Genomic DNA, 23,565 nt, shown 5'->3' with positions numbered 1-23,565 from the left:
CGACACATAACAACATATGTGTCTATGTATGTGTTGACCTGAGGAGTCAACGAAGAAGGGGAAAGCCCTCAACGAGATGGATAGACACAGTGGCTGCAACGATGGGCTTAGTATGTATAGCAAGGATTGTGAGGCTGGCACAAGACCGGGTAGTTTTTTGTTCTGCTGTGCATACGGTCACTGAGTTGGAGACAACTTGACGACACCTAACAACATGTGTCTACCTTGAGAGCAGGCACCACATTCTATTCTCCTTTGGATGGACAGACTGATGGATAAATGGATGAGGGGATTGGATGGAGAATGGACGGATGAGTGGAGGTTGGATGGATAGAAGATGAGTGGTTGATGGATGGATGGATGGAAGATGAAAATGGGTAGATGGATGGAAGATGGATGAATGGATGAATGGTTGGGTTAGGGTTAGGGAGGATAGATGGAGGGTGGCTGGAAGGAGGCTAGAGGATGGATGAATGGGTAGATGGATGGAAATGAGTGGATGGATGAAGGATGGGGTTGGGGGGTGGATGGATGGATGGTTAGTTGGATAGTTGAAGGGAGGACGGTTGCATGGATGAAGGATGTATGAATGGATAGAGAATAGATGGACAGTGGATGGATGGACAAAGGACGAATAGAGGATGAGTGTATGGAGATGGGTGAACAAACAGTGGGTGGATTCCTGCACTAGGCAGGACTCAGGTGGGTGATTTGGAGACTTGATACGTATTTGTACCTAAGGCTTTGATGGTAGTCCATTTTTAAGGCAGGCTTACAGGTATGCAGGGAGTAGGGCTCCTCCTAACATAGCTGTGGTAACTGTTAACAAGACACACTGCGGATGCTCTTCCAGGCCAGGCCTTTCTCGGGCATATGAGGCAATCGAAAATACCATAGCTTGGATCGGCAACACCTTAGTCTTCAAAGAGACATCTTTGCTCCTTAACACTTTAAAGAGGTCCTTTGCAGCAGATTTGCCCAGTGCAATACATTTCATTTCTTGCCTGCTGCTTCCATGGGTGTTGACTGTGGATCCAAGTAAACTGAAATCCCTGATGATATCAATCTTTTCTCTATTTATTGTGATGTTGCTTATTGGTCTAGTTGTGAGGATTTTTTTTTTTTTCTTTTTGTTGAGGTGTAATACTTTGACCTTCATCAGTAAGTGCTTCAAGTCATCTTCACTTTCAGCAAGCAAAGTTGTGTCATCTGTGGATATTCCTCCAATCCTGATGCTGCATTCTTCTTCATATAGTCCAGCTTCCCTGATTATTTGCTCAGCATACAGAATGAATAAATACTGTGAAAAGATACAACCCTGAAGGACATTCTTCCTGATTTTAAACCATGCAGTGTCTCCTTGTTCTGTTCGAACGACAGCCTCCTGGTCTATGTACAGGTTCCTCATAAGCATAATTAAGTGTTCTGGAATTCCCATTATTTGCAATGTTATTCATAATTTATGATTCACACAGTCAAATGCCTTTGTATAGTCATAAAACACAGACAAACATCTTTCTGGTATTTGCTTTCAGCCAAGATCCATCTGACATCAGCAATGATATCCCTCGTTCCACATCCTGAGTTCAGCTTGCATTTCTGACATTCCTGTTAATGTACTGCTGTGTGGTGAAGATTGTGTGCCTGGTTGAATGGCTGGCCAGCTGGATTCCCATGATGAGACTGGCAATCAACTCCATGGTGGGATCTACCAGAAGCAGCTGAGTAGCTGTTGTTGGGTATGTGGTCTGCTTCTCATATATAAGAAGCAGCTTTGGGAATGGTCTCCAGCTTATGGCACTCTTGAACCCTGCATGTAGCTGTGTCGTTGTTCAGCAGCCTGCCATGCTCTCCCAATCTTGGGACTTACAACAGATTTAAATTAATGGCCTGCTATGTGGTTTGGTAACAACAAGACTGTGCTGTTTTATTTGTTGACCTTGGGCCTGTTAGTCTCAGCAGCCAGCAGCTGTCTGAGTGAAGAAAAGCCTCTAGCTCCAATGGGGTGGGAGCAAGAGGCAGAGGTGAAGCCCAAGATTGAGAGGCTTTCACCCAGCCCCTAGGGCCTGGCACTTTGAACTCAGACTTAAAGCCTCCAAACTCCAAACTCCAAACTCCTGTTTGTTCAAGCCATCGCATTTGTGGTATCTTCCTGTCAGAGCACCACTAGGTAACCAGAACATGCTGCAACCATTTTTTAATTGTCTTCAGCAAAATCTTACTTGAATGTGGTATTAATGATCTTGTTCAATAATTTCCACATTCTGTGGGGTCACCTTTCTTTGGAATGGGTACAAATACGGATCTCTTCCAGTCAGGTGGCCAGGTCGTTCTCTTCCAAATTTCTTGGCATAGCCAAGTGAGTGCCTCCAGCATGGCATCCGTTTGTTGAAACATCTCAATGTATATTCCATCAATTCCTGGAGCTTTGTTTTTGCCAATTCTTTAATGCAGCTTGGACTTCTTCCTTCAATGCTATTTGTTCTCAGTCATATGCTACCTCCTAAAATAGTTGAAGATCAATCGATCATTTTTGGTGCAGTGACTCTGCGTATTCCTTCCATCTTCTTTTGATGTTTCCTATAGCTTCAATATTTTGCCCATAGAATCTTTCAATATTGCAACTTGAGGCTTGAATTTTTTCTTCAGTTCTTTCAGCTTGAGAAATGCCAAGTGTGTTCTTTCCTTTTGGCTTTCTAACTCCAGGTCTTTGCACATTTCGTTCTAATACTTTACTTTGTCTTCTTGAGCTGCCTTTGAAATCTGCTCAGCTCTTTTATATCATCATTTCTTCCATTTGCTTTAGCTAATTTTCATTCAAGAACAAGTTTCAGATCCTCTTCTGCCATCCATATTGGTCTTTTCTTCTTTTCCTGGCTCTTTAATGACCTTTTGCTTTCTTCATGGATGATAGTCTTTGTCATCCTACAACTTGTCTTGTCTTGCTCATTGGTGTTCAATGCAGCACACCTTTAGATGGTCTCTAAAGTCGGGTGAGATATAATCAAGGTCATATTTTGGTTCTCCTGGACTTGTTTTAATTTTCTTCAGCTTCAACTGGAACTTGCATATGAGCAGTTGATGGTCTGTTCCACATCAGCTTCTGGTCTTATTTTGGCTGAAGATATTGAGTTTCTCCATCACCTCCTTCCACAGATGTAGTCAATCTGATTCCTGTGTATTCCATCTGGCAAGGTCTATGTGTATTCCGTCTGGCAAGGTCTACGTGTATAGCTGCCACTTATATTGTTGAAAAAAGGTCTTTGCAATGAATAAATCATTGGTCTTGCAAAATTCTACCATGTGACCTCCAGTGTCATTTCTATCACCAAGACCATATTTTTCAACTACCCATGATTCTTCTTTGTTTCCAACTTGCACATTCCAATCACCGGTGAGAATATATCTTGACTGCATGTTTAGTCAACTTTAGACTGCAGAAGTTGGCAAAAAATCTTCAATTTCTTCATCTTTGGCTTTGGTGGTTGGTGTATAAATTTGAGTAATAATAGTATTAACTGGTCTTCCTAGTGGCGTATGGACATTATCATATCACAGACAGCATGGTACTTCGGGATGGATCTTGAAACATTCTTTGTGACAATGAATACCACACCATTCCTCTTCAATTTGTCATTCTGGGTATAGTAGAGTATATGACTATTTGATTCACAATGGTCAATACTAGTCCACTGCAGCTCACTAATGCCTAGGATATTGATCTGTATATGTACCATTTCATTTCTGACAATTTCCAATTTTCCTAGATTCATACTTTGTACATTCCATGTTCCGATTATTAATGGATGTTCGCAGCTGTTTCTTCCCATTTTGAGGCATGCCCCACCAGGTTAGTTCTACAGAACTTCCATAAAAGAACACTTTTGGAAAACAGAATATGTCGTTATTCTAGACCAGGACTTATAAAGTGCAAACTAAAGCATAGATGAAATGTATTTGTCCAGAGTGGTTTCATTGGTCTTGTGCTGATAGAAAATTTTGAAATCCCAGGCTCACTTCAGGCAGCAAAAGCAGTCCCTGCCACATAACTGGGAAGCACATCTGGGGAAGGAGGGGAGAGAACATCATGACTCTGCTTCTGTCTCAATGTTCCTGCATTGATCCCATCTATGCTGTTTCAGAAGAAATTTCAGTAGAAAGCTGAATCGCTGCAAAGAACACCAGACCAGTGATGTGACGGCGTATCATGTAATATGTCCTCACACGAGATCACATCATCTCTCAGTGTATCATGTAATACATCCTCATGTGAGATCACATCATGTTTCAGTGTATCATGTAATACGTGCCCACATGAGATTACATCATGTCTCGGTGCATCATGTAATATGTCCCCACACAAGATCACATCACATGATGATGTATCATGTAATACGTCTCCACATGAGATCACATCTCATGATGGTGTATCATGTACCACAGTGCTCCAGGCCTCACATAAATCAAGGGTTGGCACCTTCCACTGCTCAGACTAAGTTTTAACACACTTTGAGACACTGTTACCACCATGGACCAGCCTAGTGAGGCCCACGTCCTACCCCATCCATGGAGGGCCAAGCCTGGACTGAATCTGGGCCGTCTGACCAAGGGCTCCATTTGTATCTGCTGGGTGAAGAGGCCCAACGACAGCTTTAACCTTCCTCGAATCAGTGATCCTGCTTCTGTCCTGGGACCATGGGAGCACCCGAAACCACAGCCTGGGAGGTCATCCAGCCACCTGCCTCTGGAGTGGGCTGTAGGGACACTGTGTCCTCCACAGGACCCAGGTGACACCTTTCATCCTCAGGACGCAAGGGCATGTCAGCCTCATCTCAGGTTGAGGTGAGCAGAAATGAGGGCACCACACAAACACTCTCCGGTCCTGCCCCACATAGCACATTTCTCTGTATGGTCTCTTCACATTTGATTCTGAACACCCTGCCATGCCAGCTTGCGTTTTCCTCCAAGGCTATATCAAGTTGTTTTTAGAATAAGCAGGAGTGTAAAGTACAAACTTGTAATCAACGCATTAAAATGATGACTAGGTAACGCAGAGCTGTCCAATCAAGGGTGGCAGAGGAGGACAACCCAAGGGGGGGCTGACCCATGGTGGGGTGGACGACCTGAGGGAGGGGGAACGACCCATGGTGAGGGGACAACCCAGGGTGGGGGAGATGATCTGAGGTGGAGGACGACCTGTGGGGGGAATGGTCCAAGGGGGGATGACCTGAGGGGGGATGACCTGAGGGGCAGACAACCCATGGTGGGGGACCACCCAAGGAGGGGATACGACCCAAGGTGGGGGTTACGACCCATGGTGGAGCGAATGACCTGAGGTGGGGGACAACCTGAGGAGGGGGCACCACCTGAGAGGGGGACAACATGAGGAGGGAACCAAGAGTGCAAGAGGGGACCGGACAGGGAGGGCAGCCTGAGCTGGCAGACCCCCACTCCCCAGGAGACCTGGAGGACAGAAGAGTGAGTGCAGCTTCTGCCTGTGGGAGGAGAGGGACAAGGTGGGGGGCAGAGGGTCGGAATGGAAAAATCTGTTGCCACAGCCACAATTCTAAGTCAGCAGAGAGGCCCCGTCGGTCAGAGGGGCGCCTGTGCTCACAGTGGGGAGACTCCCACCTGGCAGAGGACCTGTTCACGTGGGCTGTCCCGGCCGCGGCTCCTGACCCCACCGCCGCCCAGGGAGGAGGGAGCCCCACACATACAGGTGTGAGCCGGGAGCGGCCCGGGCCCCACCTGGGGATGCTGCACAGGCACATCAGGAGGCGGGTCAGCTCGGTGCTGGAGGCATGCTCCCCGGCCCAGAGCGGGCCTCCCGTGCACACCTGCACCACGGCCCGGCCACCGCGGTCCCGGGTCCCTGCGGGGACAGAGGGCCGTCGTTAGTGGGGCTGGGCCCAGGTGTTGGGAGTCCACGCAGCACCGTGTCACTTACCCGGGAGGGTCATAGCCCCCAACTGCAGCAGTGCTGGGCTAACACCCAGCACCTGGCTGGGCGCCCCAAGCTCTGCGTCTCTCGGGCCTCTAGGGCACAGTGGCTTGGGCGGCTGGTCAGAGAAGGCGCCAGGCACCGGTCCCCAGGAGGTGCTGCTGTCCGAGTAGACACCGGCTGAGGCTAGAGGAGAGAGGCAGGTCAGAGGGGCCCTTGCTGGGGTCTGTGCAGTGCTGAGCTCACTGCTAAGGAAGCACACCAATGTGACGAGAACAGGGCCCAGGAGAACCCGGAGAGAGACCTGTCCTGTTTCGGGAGCGTGCACACAGCCACACCTTACAGCACAGGTGCGATCCTGGAAGATAGAACAGGCGCTTAACGCCGGGTGTTTCCGTCCTGTCACATGGAGGGGCTTCCATGCAAACACCAAGTCCATGGGGGCTCGGACACGGGGCTGCCCATGAACCTCGCCACCTGGGCATCGGGGAGGCGTCGCGGCCTTTACCTGCCTTCTCCTGGGGGCTCTCGGGGCTGTCCACTGCAGCACCGAGACCAACAGCTGCTGTCCCTGCAGCCTGACCTCCAGGGAGACGCTCGGGCCCAAGGCCTGGAGAGTCACCCAAAGCCCACTTGGCCTCGTCAGGCTTGCTGCAGAATGGGCTCCTAAAGGGTTTGTCCCAGGACCGCGACCTCCTGGATGGCATCCTCGTCCTGTCTGTGCGGGGGTGGCTCTCCCGCGGGCTCTGGGGGTGTGTGGGGACCCTCTGTCCCCGGCTGGTGGCCATCCTGGGCCTGCTGTCCTGGGCCAATCGCCCACCTGCTGCATCCTCAGCCTCATCCAGGAGGGACTCCTCAGAGCTGGAGCCCAGGGGCACAGGGTTGCGAAGGGCCTCCACGTACGACTTCCGGAACCAGCGCCCCCCAGGGCTCAGGCTGGGCCCACCTGCGTAGAAGGCCTCGGGGCTGCCTCTCCCGTCCCGAGGCCCCAGTCCCACCGCTGGCCCTTCTAAGTGTCCATCCGAGCTCTCACGGGGGGTTGCGGGGTCTCCGTCAAGATACCCAGAGCATGGCTGCAGAGTCGGGGCGCCCTGCCAGGAACAGGGGCTTGTCATGGCTGGGGCCTCCCAGAAGCTGTGGAGCTGTGCGTGCTCGGGCCAGGAGCAGCCCTGCACGATGACAGCAGGGTCCGTGTCGCTGCCCCGTGGGCCTCGGTGCGTGGTGGTGAAGGTGGTCAGCAGGGAGCTCTGATCGGAGGTGCCGCCCTGCTCAGCGCTCACCCACGCCAGCGGGTCTCCCGTGAAGATCCGGCCATGCATGGCCTCAGGGAGCGATGAGCTCTGGTCCCCACCCCCGCTGGGAGAGTCATGTCAGGACCAGCCTGGCTGCATGTCTGAGCCACACTCCACAGAGGGCCGCTGGCTGCACGACCACCTTCCCCCGGGTGTTCAGTGGCCAGCCGTCCTGGGGGGCCGTGAGGCGAGGGTACTGGGCCTGCGACAGAGGGCAGAGGGCAGAGGGCAGAGGGCAGAGGACAGAGGGCAGAGGGCAGAGGGGAAGTGAGGTTAGTGAGGGGGCCCTGGACCCAGCAGGTCCAGCCCCAACATTCACCAGTGTCCCTACCACGCTCCACCGTGGGGCCACCATAACACAAAATGAAGACTCTCAGATTGGAATGAGTCACACATGCTCACTACCCATGGGTATGTGTCCTCCCAGGACCTGAGGTCCCAGTGTGAGGGGATGGGCCTCAGTCATGTGTCCAAGGCAGGAGGTGGGGCCATACCATTCAGGTGGACCCAGAGCAGGAGGGCCACCGACAGCTGAGAGGAGGGCGTGACAGGAGAAGCAGGCCCCACAGCCGAGGGGAAGGTCCCTCCAAGTCACTGAGCGAGGGACATCAGGCAGAGAGGGCCCTGCAGCTGAGGGGAGGAAGCACCATCCTCTGCCACTCGCCTGGGCATCCCACGTGGCACATGGCCTCTATCTGTTACCAGCGTCACGCCCCTTGAACGTCTAGTTGATCAGAGGCCTCATCAGCAGGGCACAGCCTCAAACAAGGCCCCCACCCTCTGTGCCACAGGAGCTGCAGGCCAGCCTGAGGGGACACAGGCCTGGCTGAGAGGACACAACCTCTGAGTGTGGTGGGAGAGCAGGTGACAGCCAGCTCGACCTGCTACGAAGACCCCTCCACCGCTTCCTCCATCGCAGTGACAAACCTGCTCCCATTTTTGAGTCACAAGAAAGTGTTCTTTTTCTAGAGATGCAAGGTGTTCTGGTTACCTAGTACTGCTCTCTCGGTACCATATTCTGTTTGGGTTACCTAGTGGTGCTCTGACAGGAATATACCACAAATGGGATGACCTTAACAAACAGGAGTTTATTCTCTTACTGTTTGGAGGCTTTACGTCCAAGTTCAAAGTGCCAGGCTCTAGGGGCTGGGTGAAAGCTCCTCAACTTTGGGGTCCAGCTCTGCCTCCTGCTCTCAGCCCACTGGAGCTAGAGGTTTTTCTTCACTCAGACAGCTGCTGGCTGCTGAGGCTGACAAACCCAAGGTTGACAAGTTAAAAGGCACAGTCCTGATGTTACCAAACCACACGGCAGGCCAGTCATTTAAGTCCACTGTAAGTCCCAAGGTCAGCAGAGCATGGCAGGCTGCTGAACAACGACATGGCTGCATGCAGGGTCCAAGCGTCCCATAAGCTAGAGACCGTTCCCAAGGCTGCTGCTTCTATACAGGAAGCAGACCACATCCCAAAGGCAGCTACTCGGCTGCTCACAGTAGATCCCACCATGGAGTTGATGACCAGACTCATCCTGGGGAATAACTACCACCAGCTGCCCAGCCACTCAACCAGGCCAGGCTAGTTGACACACAAACATAGTTACCACACAGGGGAATGCCTGTAACACATAAGATAAAAAGTATCGGGACACAGACCCTGCAGGAGGGTCCTGGGGCTGCCCGGACAAGATATGGAAAAGCCATCGGCAGGTATTCTCTCACAGGGTGGGGGCCATGCCGATCCTTCTGCAGCTCTGAGGAAGGGTCTGTCCCAAGGGTCTCCCCTCGTCCTGGTGGCTCCAGCCTGCAGCTACTGCATCACACATCCTTCCTGCCACCTTCTCTTTCGTAAGACCCCACTCACCCGGGGCAAGAATGCACCCACTGCAGTGTGACTCCAAGTGAACGGGCACCATCTGCAAAGACCCTGTGGTGTGCAGACAGGCCTGACCACAGGTCCTGGGTGCCTTTTTCCGGGACACAATTCAATTCCTGTTTAGTTACAGCACCAGCCCCTCGACTCCCCCTTTGACTGTGACTCCATGTAGACCATCCAACGCAGCAGCTGAGCACCTGCTTAATACACAGTGTTTGTCTTCACGCTTGGTCCTCACTAACACACCAGTGTCCTCGCCAACACATCATGTTCGAGTCCAGGCCTTTAACCCAACTGCCTGACTTTGCTCGTGCTGCTGTGAGTCTGGAATCCGGGAGGGGCTTGCCGGTGGGTCCTTCTCTACCTGAGACATCTGAAGACCAAGGGTCGTTCCAAGGTGGCTCCTTCGTCATCCACGTCTGGAAGCACCACTCCCTGGTCTCTGTCTGTCTGTCTCTATCCCTCTGTGTCTCTCTATACCCGTCTCTGTCTCCTCTCTGTCTCATGTCTCTGTGTCTTCTCTCTTTATCTGTCTCGTGTCTGTGTGTGTGTCTCTCTCTGTGTTTGCCTCTCTATGGCTCTCCGTGTATTTCTGTGTCTCTTTATCTGTCTTTACCTCATGTCTGTGTGTCTCACTCTGTCTATGGGTGGCTCTCTGTCTGTCCCTGGCACCCTGCCTCCTTCCCTCTCTCTCGGGAAGGCTTAGGGTCAGGCAGGAGGAAGACGTGGAGAAAGGTCAGAAGCAGTGGCTCCTGCGGGCAGAACCTGGAGCTTCGTCTCTGATTTGATGGCACCGCACGAGCCACGGACCCTGCACGAGCCACGGACCCTGCACTACAGCCCGAAGGGACAAAGGACAGCACACGCAGGACACAGACAGAGGAGGTGAGGCCAGCCTGCAGCGCCACCCGGGGCGGGGCCCCAAGCTTAATCTGGAGGATGAGGCCTTTGGTCCCCAGGCTGGGCCCAGGAGGCTGTCACGTTCTGAGCTCGGTGTGGCAGCGAGCAAGTCGTCCTCACATCTCAGATCTCCTCCGACCAGTCCACTCAGCAGTGCAGTGTCTTCCATGAGGCCAAGCTGGAGCCTTCTCACTCACGCTGACGGCGGCCGCTTAAAGGATCTTCTGACACCTGCTGCAGAGTGGCCTGAGGTCACAGGGCGACTACACAGGGCGACCACACACCTTCCTGTTCAATCTGTCCTCTCAACATGACGCTCTGAGCTGTTTTGATCCATCCTACTTTATGTCGGAGCCACTAGTCTCGAGCGATCAGGGTTGGTACATAGTTTGTTGAAGGAGATAATCATCAAAAAGAATGGCACGTACTCTGAACGTTTCATTTTTCTATAAAATACACATATGCGCACTCACCCGCCATTGGAGGGGCAAAGAGGCCTGTCCTGGTGTGTTCCCCCCATGGACATTCTGCCAGGGCCCGAGGGGGCACCGCAGCTCTTGGAAACTTTGCAGTTAGTCCACACTGGCAGATAACTGTGTATCAACTCTCCTATGACATTCCTACGGGGGTCCCGCCTGCTGCCTGGTCTCCCAGTGTCTCCCGAGTGGAGCAAGGACTTGGAGACATGTGAATGCAGATTCACCCAGGTTTCCCCACAGCTGAGGGCTAGCACCTTCTCGCGCGTGGAGAGCTACTCTGTTTTGGTTCTCGTCAGCTCTTCTCCCAGCTGCTTAAGGTGGAAGTTGACATAATTGATTCTGACCATTGTGGGCACAGGTGCACATATATGTGGGCACAGGCGCATGACAGTGGGATCAGGCACCCTCAAAGAATTGCAGTGCTGTTATCCGTCAACAACACTGAGCATGACCTCATCAGTGGCAGGTCACCCCACACATGTGGGCACCACGTTTCTGTGGAGGGAAGGAATGCTTTCCGTTTAAAATCTCTAAGTGCCACTTTTAGATGTAACATTTCCTGAGGAAATGCCACCAGGTTCATTTGTCTGGGAAAGAAATCAAGGCTGGGAGTAACAGCAAAAGGCCAAAAGGCTAGAAGTCAGACACTGCGTTTAAGGAGACAGTTACACCTGAAGGTCCTCTGATGGTTATCAGCAATACTCTGAAGACACTGAGGAAAAAGAGCTCGCCCTGCTGCCCCCGCCACCCCTGCCTGGGATCTGGGGTCCAAGGAGGGCTGCATCCCCCAGGGACCCAGGGACCCAGGGACCCAGGGAGGGGATGCCGTGCAGTTCGGAGCTCAGCTCCTGCTCCCGGAGCCCCTCAAGCTGCACCGCAGCTCTGTCCTTCTGTCCGTCCTGAAGTCCACGTCTCCGCTCCCACTACACACCTTGCTCCCACCTCAGAAGACAGTCGTGCACTTTGCATAGGAATTATCTCACTACTGAGTTGGCCCTGGAAATTCTGACGTCTGATTTTCAACATTCCAAACCCCACTTGTGTCCCCAGCTGATGCACAGCCAACAAGGACCAAGAGGGGAAGAAGCATGGATGAGGGCAACGAGGAGGGAGAGGGAGAGGGAGAGGAGGGAGGGAGGGGGGAGAAGGAGGGAGAGAAAGAGAGAGGAGGGAGAGGAGGGAGAGGAAGGGAGAGAAGAGAGGGAGAGGAGGGGGGAGAGGAGGAGGAGAGTACGGAGACAGGAGGGGAGAGGAGGGAGAGGAGGGAGAGGAAGGGAGAGAAGAGAGGGAGAGGAGGGGGGAGAGGAGGAGGAGAGTACGGAGACAGGAGGGGAGAGGAGGGAGAGGAGGGGAAGGAGGGGGAGAGGAGGGGAGAGGAGGGAGTGGAGGGGGGAAAGGAGGCCCTGTGCCAAGGCTGGGTGTGTGTGTGGCAGAAATGGTGGCAGGCAGACATGTACGGACAAAGCTTCTTAAACAGGGTGTTGGGTTCTTGTGCAGAGCGGAGGTCAGGGACCCTCCGCCCCGCGGCTGGGCCGAGTCTGTGGTGACTTCCCTCACGGTTCCCTCCAAACATGTGGAGCCAGGTGACCACAGGCCGAGCAACACGGCAACTGTCCGCTCAGAGTCCCTGGTCCCCCTCCTGGTTCCAACCACACACAGATGGGCTGGCCACGTGGGGACTCAGGGCAGGGACCGGACGAGAGCCCCTGCAGCTCCACGTGTGGTCGCGGGTCACACCGCTTCCCAGAAACGGCTGAGGGGAGGGTCTACAGCCGGCTGACGGGGGCATCTGGAAGACCCTGTGCTTTCTTCAGTGACAGGGACATTTCCAGTCACCATCAGATAAAGTCTGACTGAAATGGGGAAGCTTGTAGTGGGATGTCCCCAAGGACACGTGGACAGGAGCAAGCATGGGGTGAGTCCCAGGAGGAGGGGCTGGCACCCCCACTCCTAACAGGGTCAGGGGTGCAGACCATCAGCAGTAGGGACAGGCGGGCAGCCGGGGACCCCTGAGGAGGCTGGGGAGGGCTGGGCCCCCCTCAGGGCCGCCCCGGATGCTGAGGTCACTTCGCAGGGGCTCAGGCTGGAATAAGGATTTCTTTGCACAAAACGTCAGGACTGAAACATGACGAGGGATTCACACCCTCCTCGGGAGGCGGCCTGGAGCCCTTCCAAGGGACCGAGGGGACCGGAAGAGACAGTCAGTTCCCTGTCATTGCACCAGGTTCACAAAGAAAAGCCGGGATGCAGGGAGACACCAGGTGTGGCCAAGCCCCAGGGACGGACCCACACCTGCCCCACTTTTCATCAATGGCCTCTTTCTTGCCAGGCCTGGAGCTCGAAACCCCACCTCCACGGGCCATGGCGTCCTCTCTGCTGGCGGATGGCCAGACCAGGACCAATGAGAGCCCGTCCAGGCCATGGCGAGTTCTGGCTGCCCCCGGGCCGCGTCCCAGCTCGGGCTGCTTCCCAGGCTGGAGAGGTGCTGGGAGGAAGGAGGGAACGCGTCCTTCTCTGGCCAGGTTCACTCTGTCCACCGGCAAAGGCAGCCGCCTTCCTGGTGATGCTGACATTCCTTCTGGTGACCGGGCAGATTCGGGAGGGTGCCCTGGCCCTAGCCTGTCTCTGGGGACACCGGGCTCTGCAGGGGACCAGCACTGGGGGGTAAGGGCAGCTCAAGTAGTGAACCCAGCTGCTGCTGACCCCGTACCCTTCAGATTGAAATGCAGGGGACCACTGTCCAGGACGAGTCCTGTACCCCAGGCCCCCCTAAACTCAGACACACCCACACCCCATACCTGGGACCCTCTCTGGACATGGGCATGTGGGTATGTGCACGTGTGTATGTGTGCGTGTGTGCATGTCTGTGCATATGTGCAGGTGCACGTATGCATTGTATGTCAGGGTGTGGGTGTGTGTATGCACGTGTGCATGTGTGTGCAAGCGTCCGTGTACCTATGTGTGGGCACCTGTGCATACTCACGTGTTGTGTAGGGATGCACGTGTATGTGTGCATATGCATTTATGTGTGTCTGTGTACATGCATGTGTGCGGGGGCCTGGGCGCACTCACTTGCCTCACCAGGGTGGGTCGGGGGAGTCCAGGCCAGCAGCCCGCCAGCACTGAGAAGCAGATCAGGGCCAGGAAAGGGTGACCGCTGGCCAAGCATCAACAAGGAGCCCATTATGTGGACGCCTACAACCCAAGAGGTGGGTCTGTGTCACCACGTCCCAGTGGGTGGCTCCAGAGATTCCCCAGCTGAGAGCCTGTGCCACACACGCCTCCTCATGGATGGGGTGGGGGTCCGGCCACCCCATGTGGACAAGGACCATGACCCCCTTTCCCCACTTCTACTGACCCCCACAGCTGGACCCCAGCACAGCCACGTTTCTGAAGACAGCACTACCCTGTCCAGCCCAGCCCCCGAGGTTCTGACCAAGGAACATGCCCCGGGCCTGGGGGCGGCACCTGTGGTTCCGCTCAGGCAACAGCTGAAACGCACGCGCCATGGACGATGCCAGGCACTGAGTGAGCGGCTGGGCAGCCCACCCCCGTCTGGACCACGTGCTGCCGTGTCTGAAAGGGGCCTCCGGAAGGCTGTCACCCTTTCCAGCCTTTTATAGGCTGAGCTGTGTGCTGGGGGGCCCCCACCCTGGGAGATGTGGGCATGTTGGGGCGCACCTTCATGTCAGCCTCAGGGAATGGAGAACATGCTGGGACCAGGTGAGCCCGCGGGCAAGGGTGGGCAGGACCCTCAGCCACAGACACACAGCCCGACCAGCAACAGAAGATGCTGGAGGTGGGGGACCCCACACCGCACCAGAGGCTGCACAGTGCTCAGCCACGCAGACATGACCCCTGCGTGAGTGGGGTGGGGACGTGAGCTATCAAGTCACTGGGATGTCCTGGAGGCCCTGCTGGAGGGCCGGACAGATGTGGCGGGGGGCAACTGGGGCCCCCGAGACTTTGGTCCTATCAGCCCAAGAGCAAGGACCCGCGGCCAATTCTTGATCCTGGGCAACCCTTGACCTTGTGTGGAGCAGGGGAACCGAGGGACACCACATACAGGTGCCACTTCTGGACCAGCACCAGGTCCCTGTGACAACTGTGCCCTGACCCCCGTCTGTAAAATGGGGCAGTTACCACAAATCCTGCCCCCACGTCCCCCAGATGTCTGTGTCCCAACCCCTGTCTGAAATGGGGCAGTTACCAGGATCCCCTACGTCCCCCAGACATCTGTGCCCTGATCCCCCCATCTGTGAAATGGGAGTTACCACAAACTCCTCCTCCACATTCCCCAGACATCTGTGCCCGACCCGTCTGTGAAATGGGACGGTTACCAGGAATCCTTCCCCCATGTCCTCAGACGTCTGTGCCCCGACCCCCCAGTCTGTGAAATGGGAGTTACCACAAACACCTCCCCCAGACCCCCAGACATTTGTGCCCTGAACCCTGTCTGTGAAATGGCACAGTTACCAGGAACCACTCCCCCGGGGAGTCTGCTAGGACCAGAAGCTGCTATGTTTAAATACAAAACAAACCGACAGCAAGAGGCTGACCCTGCGGAACATTCCTGATCCTCGCGCTCCATTCTTTTTTTTTTTCCCACGCTCCATTCTTCAAAGATGCTGGACAAAAGCGGGGCAGGTTCACCCCTTGTCTTGAGTCGTGTCCTAGTGCTAAACCAGGACTTCAGCGGGACACGCCCACCCCCAGCCACAGCACCAAGGACCCCTGGGGTCTCCCTCTCCCGGAGACTTCTGGGAATGTGTTTTGTGCTCTGGGTGAGAGCTGACATAGCAAATTACTTTCCCATCAACAGCCCATCGCAGACTGCTGTCTAGCGGTCCCTGTCTCTGCGATGCCTCTGCCTCTCCCCATTTCCCCCGGGCTTCCCATCTCCACCCGTCCTGCTCCCTGTCCCTCCTGCTCTGTCCCATCTCTGTTTCTGGCCCATGACCTCTTGCTTTTGTGTGGGTGGCTGCTCTCAGGGCACAAGTCCTCACAGGTGCCCCAGTTCATGTTACACGCCGAGAGGCGGCCCACACAGGGCCTTGAGTCTCAAGTCAGAAGGTCGTCTTAGGGCGACTCTCAGGGATTCCTCCAGTCTTCTGCAGACCTGCAAGCGTGGTCTTTTTTTTTTTCTTTAATTTGAATTTTGTTCTACATAGTCACCCTTACACCCAGAACCTCCTATTGTGGTCCCGGTCAGCATGGATGGTAGTGGTGGTCGGGCACCATCTAGCTCTTCTGACCTCAGGTTAGAGGAGGCCGTGGTTCATGTGGGCCCTTGGTCCTTTGGCCTGATTGCTTCCTGCATCTTTGGTTTTCTTCATTCTCCTTCGCCCAGTGGGAAGAGACCAGTAGCTGCTCCTTAGACGGCCACTCGAAAGCTTTTAAGACACGGATGTCACTCACCAGACTGGGTGGCAGAACACTGTCTTTATGAACTGTGCTTGGCCAGGTGACCCAGATGGCCCAAGACTGGTCCTTGGCCTTCAAGTTCAGTGGTTCAGTCTCGACGTCCAACTAGTTTCTATCCTTGTGTCCCCTATGTGTTCTTATATGTACGTGTGTGCACGTACCATTCACAGACATGTTTGTGGAAATACCGTGCCCTGTACTACATACATACACAGGCGTCCTCCTCCCATGCGAGCCCCCTCACCACTCTGCATAGTCACCATATGTACGTGCGTGCACGTACTGTTCCCAGACGTCTATGTGCAAATACCGTGCCCCGTACTACACACGTACATGGTGTCCTCCTTCCGTGCGAGCCCCCTCACCCACTCCGCATAGTCACCATATGTACGTGTGTGCACGTACTGTTCCCAGACGTGTATGTGGAAATACCGTGCCCTGTACTACATACGTACACAGGCGTCTTCCTCCCGTACGAGCTCCCTCATCCACTCTGCATAGTCACCATATGTACATGTGTGCACGTACTGTTCCCAGACGTGTATGTGGAAATACCGTGCCCTGTACTATACATGTACACGGTGTCCTCCTCCGTGCGAGCCCCCTCACCACTCTGCAGACATACGCACTCGCGCATCTACTGACAAACAATCATCTGCCTGTCGCAGGACCGTCACTGCTGCAGCATGGGCTTTAAACCAAAACTCCAAACTCACTGCCGTCACATCAATTCCGACTCACGGCAACCCCTCTTTGGGTTCCCGAGGCGGTACCTCTACAGAAGTAGATTGCCCAGTCTTCCTTCCGAGGAGTGGCTGGTGGGTTTGAACCGCCAGCCTTCTGGTTAGCGGTCAGAGGCCTTAGGCACTGCGCCCCCAGAGCTCCCACGGCGTCTGCCGTAGTGGTCCCTTACTCTCGCGTTCCTCAGTGCCCTCCTTTGTCTGGTCATGTGTGCTGACTCCCCCACGTTGCCTGTTGCCTTTCCTTCCACACGTCGATTATCTAGTTAGTGCTTCTCCCCTTCTTCCATCAAAGAACGTTTCTTTCTGTGTGTGCACCTTTTCTTGACTTTTCCTAACACTGGTCTCACACTAGTCCTTTGGTGACTGACTGATTTCACTCAGCATGATGTCTTCCAGATCCGTCTGTGGTGGACGTGTTTGGGAGGCTCAGGGTTGCTCCTTATCACTGTGGTCGTCCATGTCTGTGTGCACCACCACATTTGCTTGTCCGTTCATCTGCTGACGGGCCTGTTGGCTGTTCCATCGCTTCCCTACCGTGAACGGTGCTGGAACGAGCATGGTGTGCACGTGTCTACTCAGGTCATAGCTCTCCTTCCTCTAGGATAATGCCCAGGAGTGGGACAGTCCTGCAGTCTTAATCCCAGCAAACCCAGCTTTTCCACCAATGAGGAAGACTGCCGACTTCCACTAGGCCTGGTTCCACACAGAGCACAGAAGAGCCTAGTGCGTCTGCAGAACCTGGAGCCCCGGCCAGCAGCGTCCGGCTGCCTCTGCATCTGCACTTTTTGTTCTTTGAGAGAACGGCAGGTAATACCATTCTCTTCCACTTCATTGGCCAGGAAAACCCTTGGGAAGGAAAGAAAGGCACTCTGGGAATGCAACTGCTCAATGAGATGGATGGCTATTGTTTTTGTCTGTTTTTTTGCCGTTCTTTTTGTTACCACCTCTGTTAAATTCAGGCATAACAAACCATCTTCAGAAGCAAAGTAAATTCCCTTTTGTCTGAGCTGAGCTGCTTCGCCAGTGTTGGCCTGGGATCCTGTCTTTCGATGACACAGCAGCCACCCGACACCATTCCCACAGGTGCTTCCCAGCAGAAGAACACCTCACCCATCTGCTACTGTTGAGGAGCAGCTGAAACTGAGTTTCTACATTATATATATGAGAGAAGAGTCCACTTAAGTGACCAATGCATGTTTTCTTACAGCGTCAGATTCCGTCTAACAGTATGAATCAAAGAAGACTTGGGAGGCATGGTTCATGGCGCCCAAACACTAGCCCGGAGGTTGGCGCTTCGAATCCACCCAGAGGGGCTGTGGGACACAGGCCTGATTATCTACTTCCAAAAGGTCGCAGCCGGAAACCCTGCGGAGCAGTTCTGCTCTGCATAGGGTCACCCTGGGTCAGAATCCACTCCAGGGCACCAATCAACCGCTGCCCAGGACGACTCCTTCAGGATTCTGGGTAGAGAAGGCAAGTGGGACTGTGACGTGTATCTGCCCGTGGGCAGAGCCCTGCCCCCAGCAGCAAGGCCAGGAGCCAAGGAGAGCGTGGAGTCTTGTTTGGGCCTTTCAAACAACACCCAGAAATCCAACAAGAGCCCCCACCAGACTTGGGCCAGAGTCTGCCCCAAAAACAGTGCATAGCAACAGTGGATACCCACATTCTAATCTTAATTTTCAAAACTGAAGGCTAGAGGGTGGTGATTCATGGTGTTACAGAAAACCACGTTGTTCTTAGGTAGCGTCAAGTTGGCTGTGACTCACAGTGACCCTGTGTACAACAGAACGAAACACTGCCTGGTCCTGTGCCGGCCTCACAATCCTCATAGTTCAGCCTACTGTTGCAGCCACTGAGTCAATCCATCTCGAAGTCTGGCCATTGTCGCTTCCAAGGAGCATCCTGGCTGCACTTCTTCCAGTACAGATTTGCTAGTTCTCCTGGTGGTTCATGACACTATACTTTCAGTACTCTTCACCAACACCACAACTCAAAGGCACCAACTCATCTTTGGTCTTCCTTATGCGCATGCACACGAGGCTAGGGAAACTACCCTGGCTTTGCTCAGGCTCATCTTAGTCTTGAGAGTGACGTCTTTGCTCTTCAGCACTTTCAAGAGGTCTCTGGCAGCAGATCTGCCCAGGGCAATACATCTGCTGTCTTGATCACTGCTTCCAGGGGTGAGGATTGTGGATCCAAGTCAAATGAAATCTCTGACAACTTCAATCTTTTCTCCACTTATTATGATGTTGCCTATTGGTCTAGTTGTGAGGATTTTTGTTTTCTTTATGTTGAGGTGTAATCCATACCGAAGGCTGTAGTCTTTGATTTTCATCAGTGAGTGCTTCAAGTCATCTTCACTTTTAGTCAGCAAGGTTGTGTCATCTGCGTACTTCAGGTTGTTAATGAGTCCACCTCCAATCCTGATGCCATGTTCTTCTTCACATAGTCCAGCTTCCCAGATTATTTGCTCAGCATACAGATTAAATAATTATGGTGAAAGGATACAACCCTGACACACATCCTTCCTAATTTTAAACATGCAGTATCCCCTTGTTCTGTTCAAACAACCTCTGGGTCTAGGTACAGGTTCCTCATGAGCATAATTAAGTGTTCTGGAATTCCCATTCTTTGCAACGTTATCCATAATTTGTTATGATCTACACAGCTGAATGCCTTTGCATAGTCAATAAAACACAGATACATACCTTTTCTGGTTTTCTTTGCTTTCAGCCAAGCTTCATCTGACATCAGCAATGATATCCCTTATTCTATCCTCTGACTCCAGCTTGGATTTCTGGTAGTCCCTTGTCAATATACTACTGTAACCGTTTTTGAACGATTTTCAGTAAAATTCTACTTGCCTGTGATATTAATGATATTGTTTGATTATTTCCACATTTTGTTGTATCACTATACTTTGGAATGGGCACAAATACCATGATTTAAACTTTCACACTATTCTTTGTGCTTTTCTTAAAGAACCATGTGGTTCAGACCTCATCGTCTGTTTGAGTCATTGAGTCGGATGGGCGAGGCTGACTACAATGCTGCAAAGGCCAAGGGATGGACAGAGCCCGGCCAGAGGCGGCAAAGCTACCCAGAGTCCCCCAACTCGCCTGAGCAGGGAGGGCCTTGCAGATCAGGAGCACCAGTCTCGGCTTGTGTGAGCTTTCTGTGGGACTGGTCATCTGCACACCCTCACGGTGCACGGTGACGCTGTGGGGCGAACATGTTGTCTGACCCTTAGCACACCCTGTATGACCAGCAGTGGCATCTACTGCAGTGAACGAAGCTAGTCTATGACTTAACATCTGGTCACTGGGTACCACCTTTATTTGACCTGGAGCACCTGCATCCTGCATCATGTGTCCGTCCTCGCAGGACCCGGTGTAGAAATTCTCCTTCAGGGCTGGACATTGTGAATGCTGCATGGCTGACTTCCTGCAGGAGGCCGGGTGTGTCCAGCTATTAAGTTTCTGGCAGATCAGCCTGACCTTTGCAAGGTTTCTTTCCAAGCTCTGTCAGGGCAGAACAGTCTCCTGCACACAGGGTCCTCCTGGTGCCCCGCACACCAGGTGGTCCACATAGGCCTCCCTCTGCTGGTCAGAACTTCTACATTCCAGGCCTGGGGGGTCCCACCCAGTTCACAGCCACAGAGGCTGCTCAGACTAGTTTCGTGGTGTCTTGTCTTTAGAATAAACAGCAAGTCGCCCTCCAAAGACTCCAGGGGGTCCTGCAGAGTCAGGGTTCCTCTGAGCAGCTTGCCTGCTCTGGGATGCTGGGCGCCTTCCAGCTGCCTGGCGGCCTTGCACCCTGCACTCTGCCACCCCAGCAGACCACCGTGCAGAGTCGAGGTCCAGAAGGTGCCCGTGGATAGACAGCCAGCGAATGGTCTCCCTCCTGACCCCTCCCTCAGCAATCACAGCCTGTGCTGCCTGCTGTCACACGTGTTTCTGTTTTACAGCTGACGGAGGTGGGAGGGCTGGTCCAACACCAGTTACGCCAGGGTGGATGGGAGGAGTCAGGTACTGAAGTGGGTCCAGGGTTATACCTTTCCATCTGAAGTTTACAAGGATCCTTCCTGTGTCCATACCTAGGTTTAAAGGCTGTTTGGAATGCAGGCGAGCGGGGTTTCTCACTGACAGCTAAAGCTAGTGATGATTCAAAGACCAGGGACAATGGCAGAAAGGCTTGCACTTCCAGGCCCTCCTGGGACTCAGAACCAGATGGAGCAGATAAGCACAGTGCCTTCCAGAGTACTGAGCCTGTTCCCTCACTTGCTACCTCCAAACCCACCAGGCTTGTCGCTGACTGAGGCCCAGCCTGTCCCCCTTTCCGTCAGAGCAGCCAGCTGTGCCACTGGTCAGATTGAGACCCCGGGAAGCCACCGACCCGGCTTCCTGAGGCTTCAGTAGGTGAGAGACGACAGGTGAGTGAGCCCCAGAACGTGCCTGCCTGGTTCATTTGAAGGACCCATTTTTATCCAGACGTTTGGGGTTGGGATGCATCGCCCTCCTGCTGCCCTGTTTTCCTCCCGAGTAAGGGCACTGATGCCGCACATGGGAGGAAGGTGCTGTCTTCTCCCCTCACTCCCCATGTTTCACGGGCAGAGTTTGAATCTGTGATAGTTGGAGCTGTGTGTTGACTTGGCTGGACTACAATTCTGTGTGGCTTAAGCAATTACGATGTGGGTTGTTCCAATGATGAGATCAGATGTATATGTTTTGAGCAGCCAATCAGTTGAAAGGGAGTTTCCCTAGGGGTGTGGCCTGCTTCCAGTATATTTATGGACATCCTGAGAAAAGAGACACTCTTCTGTGGAACAGGATTCTGTTGTGCTGCCTATAACTGTCTGTGAGCAAACAATCCACCATTCAGCCTGGAGATCTTGGATTCGTCATTAGTTGAAGTCAACAGTCGGTATACTGCCTGCCAACCTTGAGCTCCTCAACTCCTGCAGCTGCATGAGTCGGGAAAACCCTCCAGCTTGACGTTTGATCCAAGAACTTGGGACTTGCCAGCTTCTATAAGTGTGTGAGCCATTTTCCTAAGGTAAATTTCTCTCTCTCTCTCTCTCTCAGCTTTACTGGTTTTGCTTCTCTAGAGAACCCAGTCTAACATAGAATCCAAGACATAAACAGAGGAATCACTGAATGTGTTATCCCAGGACAAAGATAGAAGGGGAGAGAGGAAAGGCTGGGAGCAGCCACTCCCCATGGGGTGGGGTCTCAGGGATGCCTGTGAGATGCTCAGAGTCGAGGTGCAGGGTCGGGGTGTACTTCCCCCTACCTAACCACCCAACATCTTTTTCCCAACAATGACTATCTCAGTTAGTTCAGATTTGAAATCATAATAATTCAAATCTTAGAAACTTCTGCAGACTTCCCAGTAATGTTACATTTTGGACTTTGGTGCAAACTTGTTTTGAAAGAGATTACTTCTTTTTTCAAAACTGACTTTCTTAAAATATATTCTCATAGTACGTAATGACACTTAAAAGCTGAGTTATAAAATTAGTTCCAGAACCTTCTGGAAACTGTTGATGACATCCCTTTCTCATAAGGTGTTCTTTCTTGTCTCTGCATTTATCGTGACGCTAACCTCCTTTCCTCCATGTGACCCATCCCCAACCCTTTCACGCACTCGTACTTTTCAATCATTTGTCTTCATGGCTGGGCTGCTCTTATCACAGTGTTTCAGATACTCAAATACCATTCTGAGAACAAAATGCCCTGTCCCCTAGGCTGACTGAAGGTGTGTCCCAGTTTAGTCTCCTTTAATCTTTCTGAGTAACTCACAGGGACATCACTAAGCCCTGTGGGCCCCATGGATTCATGGCCTCATGGTTTAGGCATGTTCACAAAACATTTCTTTAAAAAGTACATGATTCAAAGCTGCAGTAATCACACAGTGTGTTACTGACATGAGGATACACATATAATTACTGAAATACAATTGAGAAACCCAGAAATAAACCTATACATCCATGGCCAGTTGATTTTTGACAAGGGTTCTGAGTCCATTTGATGGAATAGTCTCTTCAATAAACAATTCTAGAACAACTGCATCTCCACATGCAAAAATGTGAAGTTGGACCCTTACCTCACACCACATACAAATATGAACTCAAACTAGATCAAAGACCTAAATGGAAAAGTTCAAACTACAAACTCTTGGAAGGAAACAGGAGAAAATCCTCATGACCTTAGCTTAGCAATGGTTTCTTAAATGTGACAACAAACAGAAAAGCAACCAAAGAAAAAAAGTAGACAAATGAACTACAACAAAATGAAAACCTCTGTGCATCAAAGGACACTATGAAGAGCAGGAAAAGACAACCCACAGAATGGAAGAAAACATGTATAAATTACATACCTGATAGGGGTCTAGTATCCAAAGTATATAAAGAACTCCTACTACTCAACAAGAAGGCAAACACTCTAATTAAAAAATAAGCAAAGAATATGAATAGACATTCCTCCAAAAGAGTTACACAAACAGCCAATGTGTACATGAAGAAATGCGTGACATCATTAGACACTGTTGTTGTTACTGTTGTTACGCACATCGAGTCATCTCCGACTCATAGCGACCCCACGCACAGTAGACTGAAACAATGCCTGATCCCACGCCAGCTCCACGATCCCTGCTATACTTGAGCCCATCATCACAGCCACCGTATCAATCCATCTCGTTGAAGGCCTCCCCATCTTTCGTCGACTCTCCACCTTACCAAGCATGACATCCTTCTCCAGGGAATGGTTCCTTCTGACAACATGAGCAAAATAGGTGACACAAAGTCTGGCCATTCTCACTTCCGAGAAGCATTTTGGGTGCACTTCCTCCAGGACAGATCTGTTAGTTCTTTTAGCAGTCCATGGTACTTTCAGCATTCTTCACCAGCACCACAACTC

At 52.6% G+C, this 23,565-nt stretch overlaps 1 protein-coding gene across 1 annotated transcript in view; it reads right to left on the bottom strand.

Annotated features, from left to right (window-relative positions):
• PLEKHG4B (pleckstrin homology and RhoGEF domain containing G4B) overlaps nucleotides 1–23,565 on the bottom strand; it is an 85,986-nt gene that overhangs the window by 56,316 nt on the left and 6,105 nt on the right. The window contains 4 exon segments of the mRNA XM_042782953.1: nucleotides 5,749–5,872; nucleotides 5,948–6,127; nucleotides 6,450–7,273; nucleotides 7,275–7,435. Coding sequence (XP_042638887.1) covers nucleotides 5,749–5,872; nucleotides 5,948–6,127; nucleotides 6,450–7,273; nucleotides 7,275–7,435 — 1,289 coding nt within the window.

The sequence above is a fragment of the Orycteropus afer genome, unplaced genomic scaffold (assembly GCF_000298275.1).
Source record: "Orycteropus afer afer isolate SDZICR_OR568_19922 unplaced genomic scaffold, OryAfe1.0 scaffold00541, whole genome shotgun sequence".
In the NCBI taxonomy this organism is placed as follows: Eukaryota; Metazoa; Chordata; class Mammalia; order Tubulidentata; family Orycteropodidae; genus Orycteropus; species Orycteropus afer.
The sequence above is the reverse complement of the archived record's forward strand: the minus strand, read 5'-3'. Positions and strand labels throughout refer to the sequence as shown.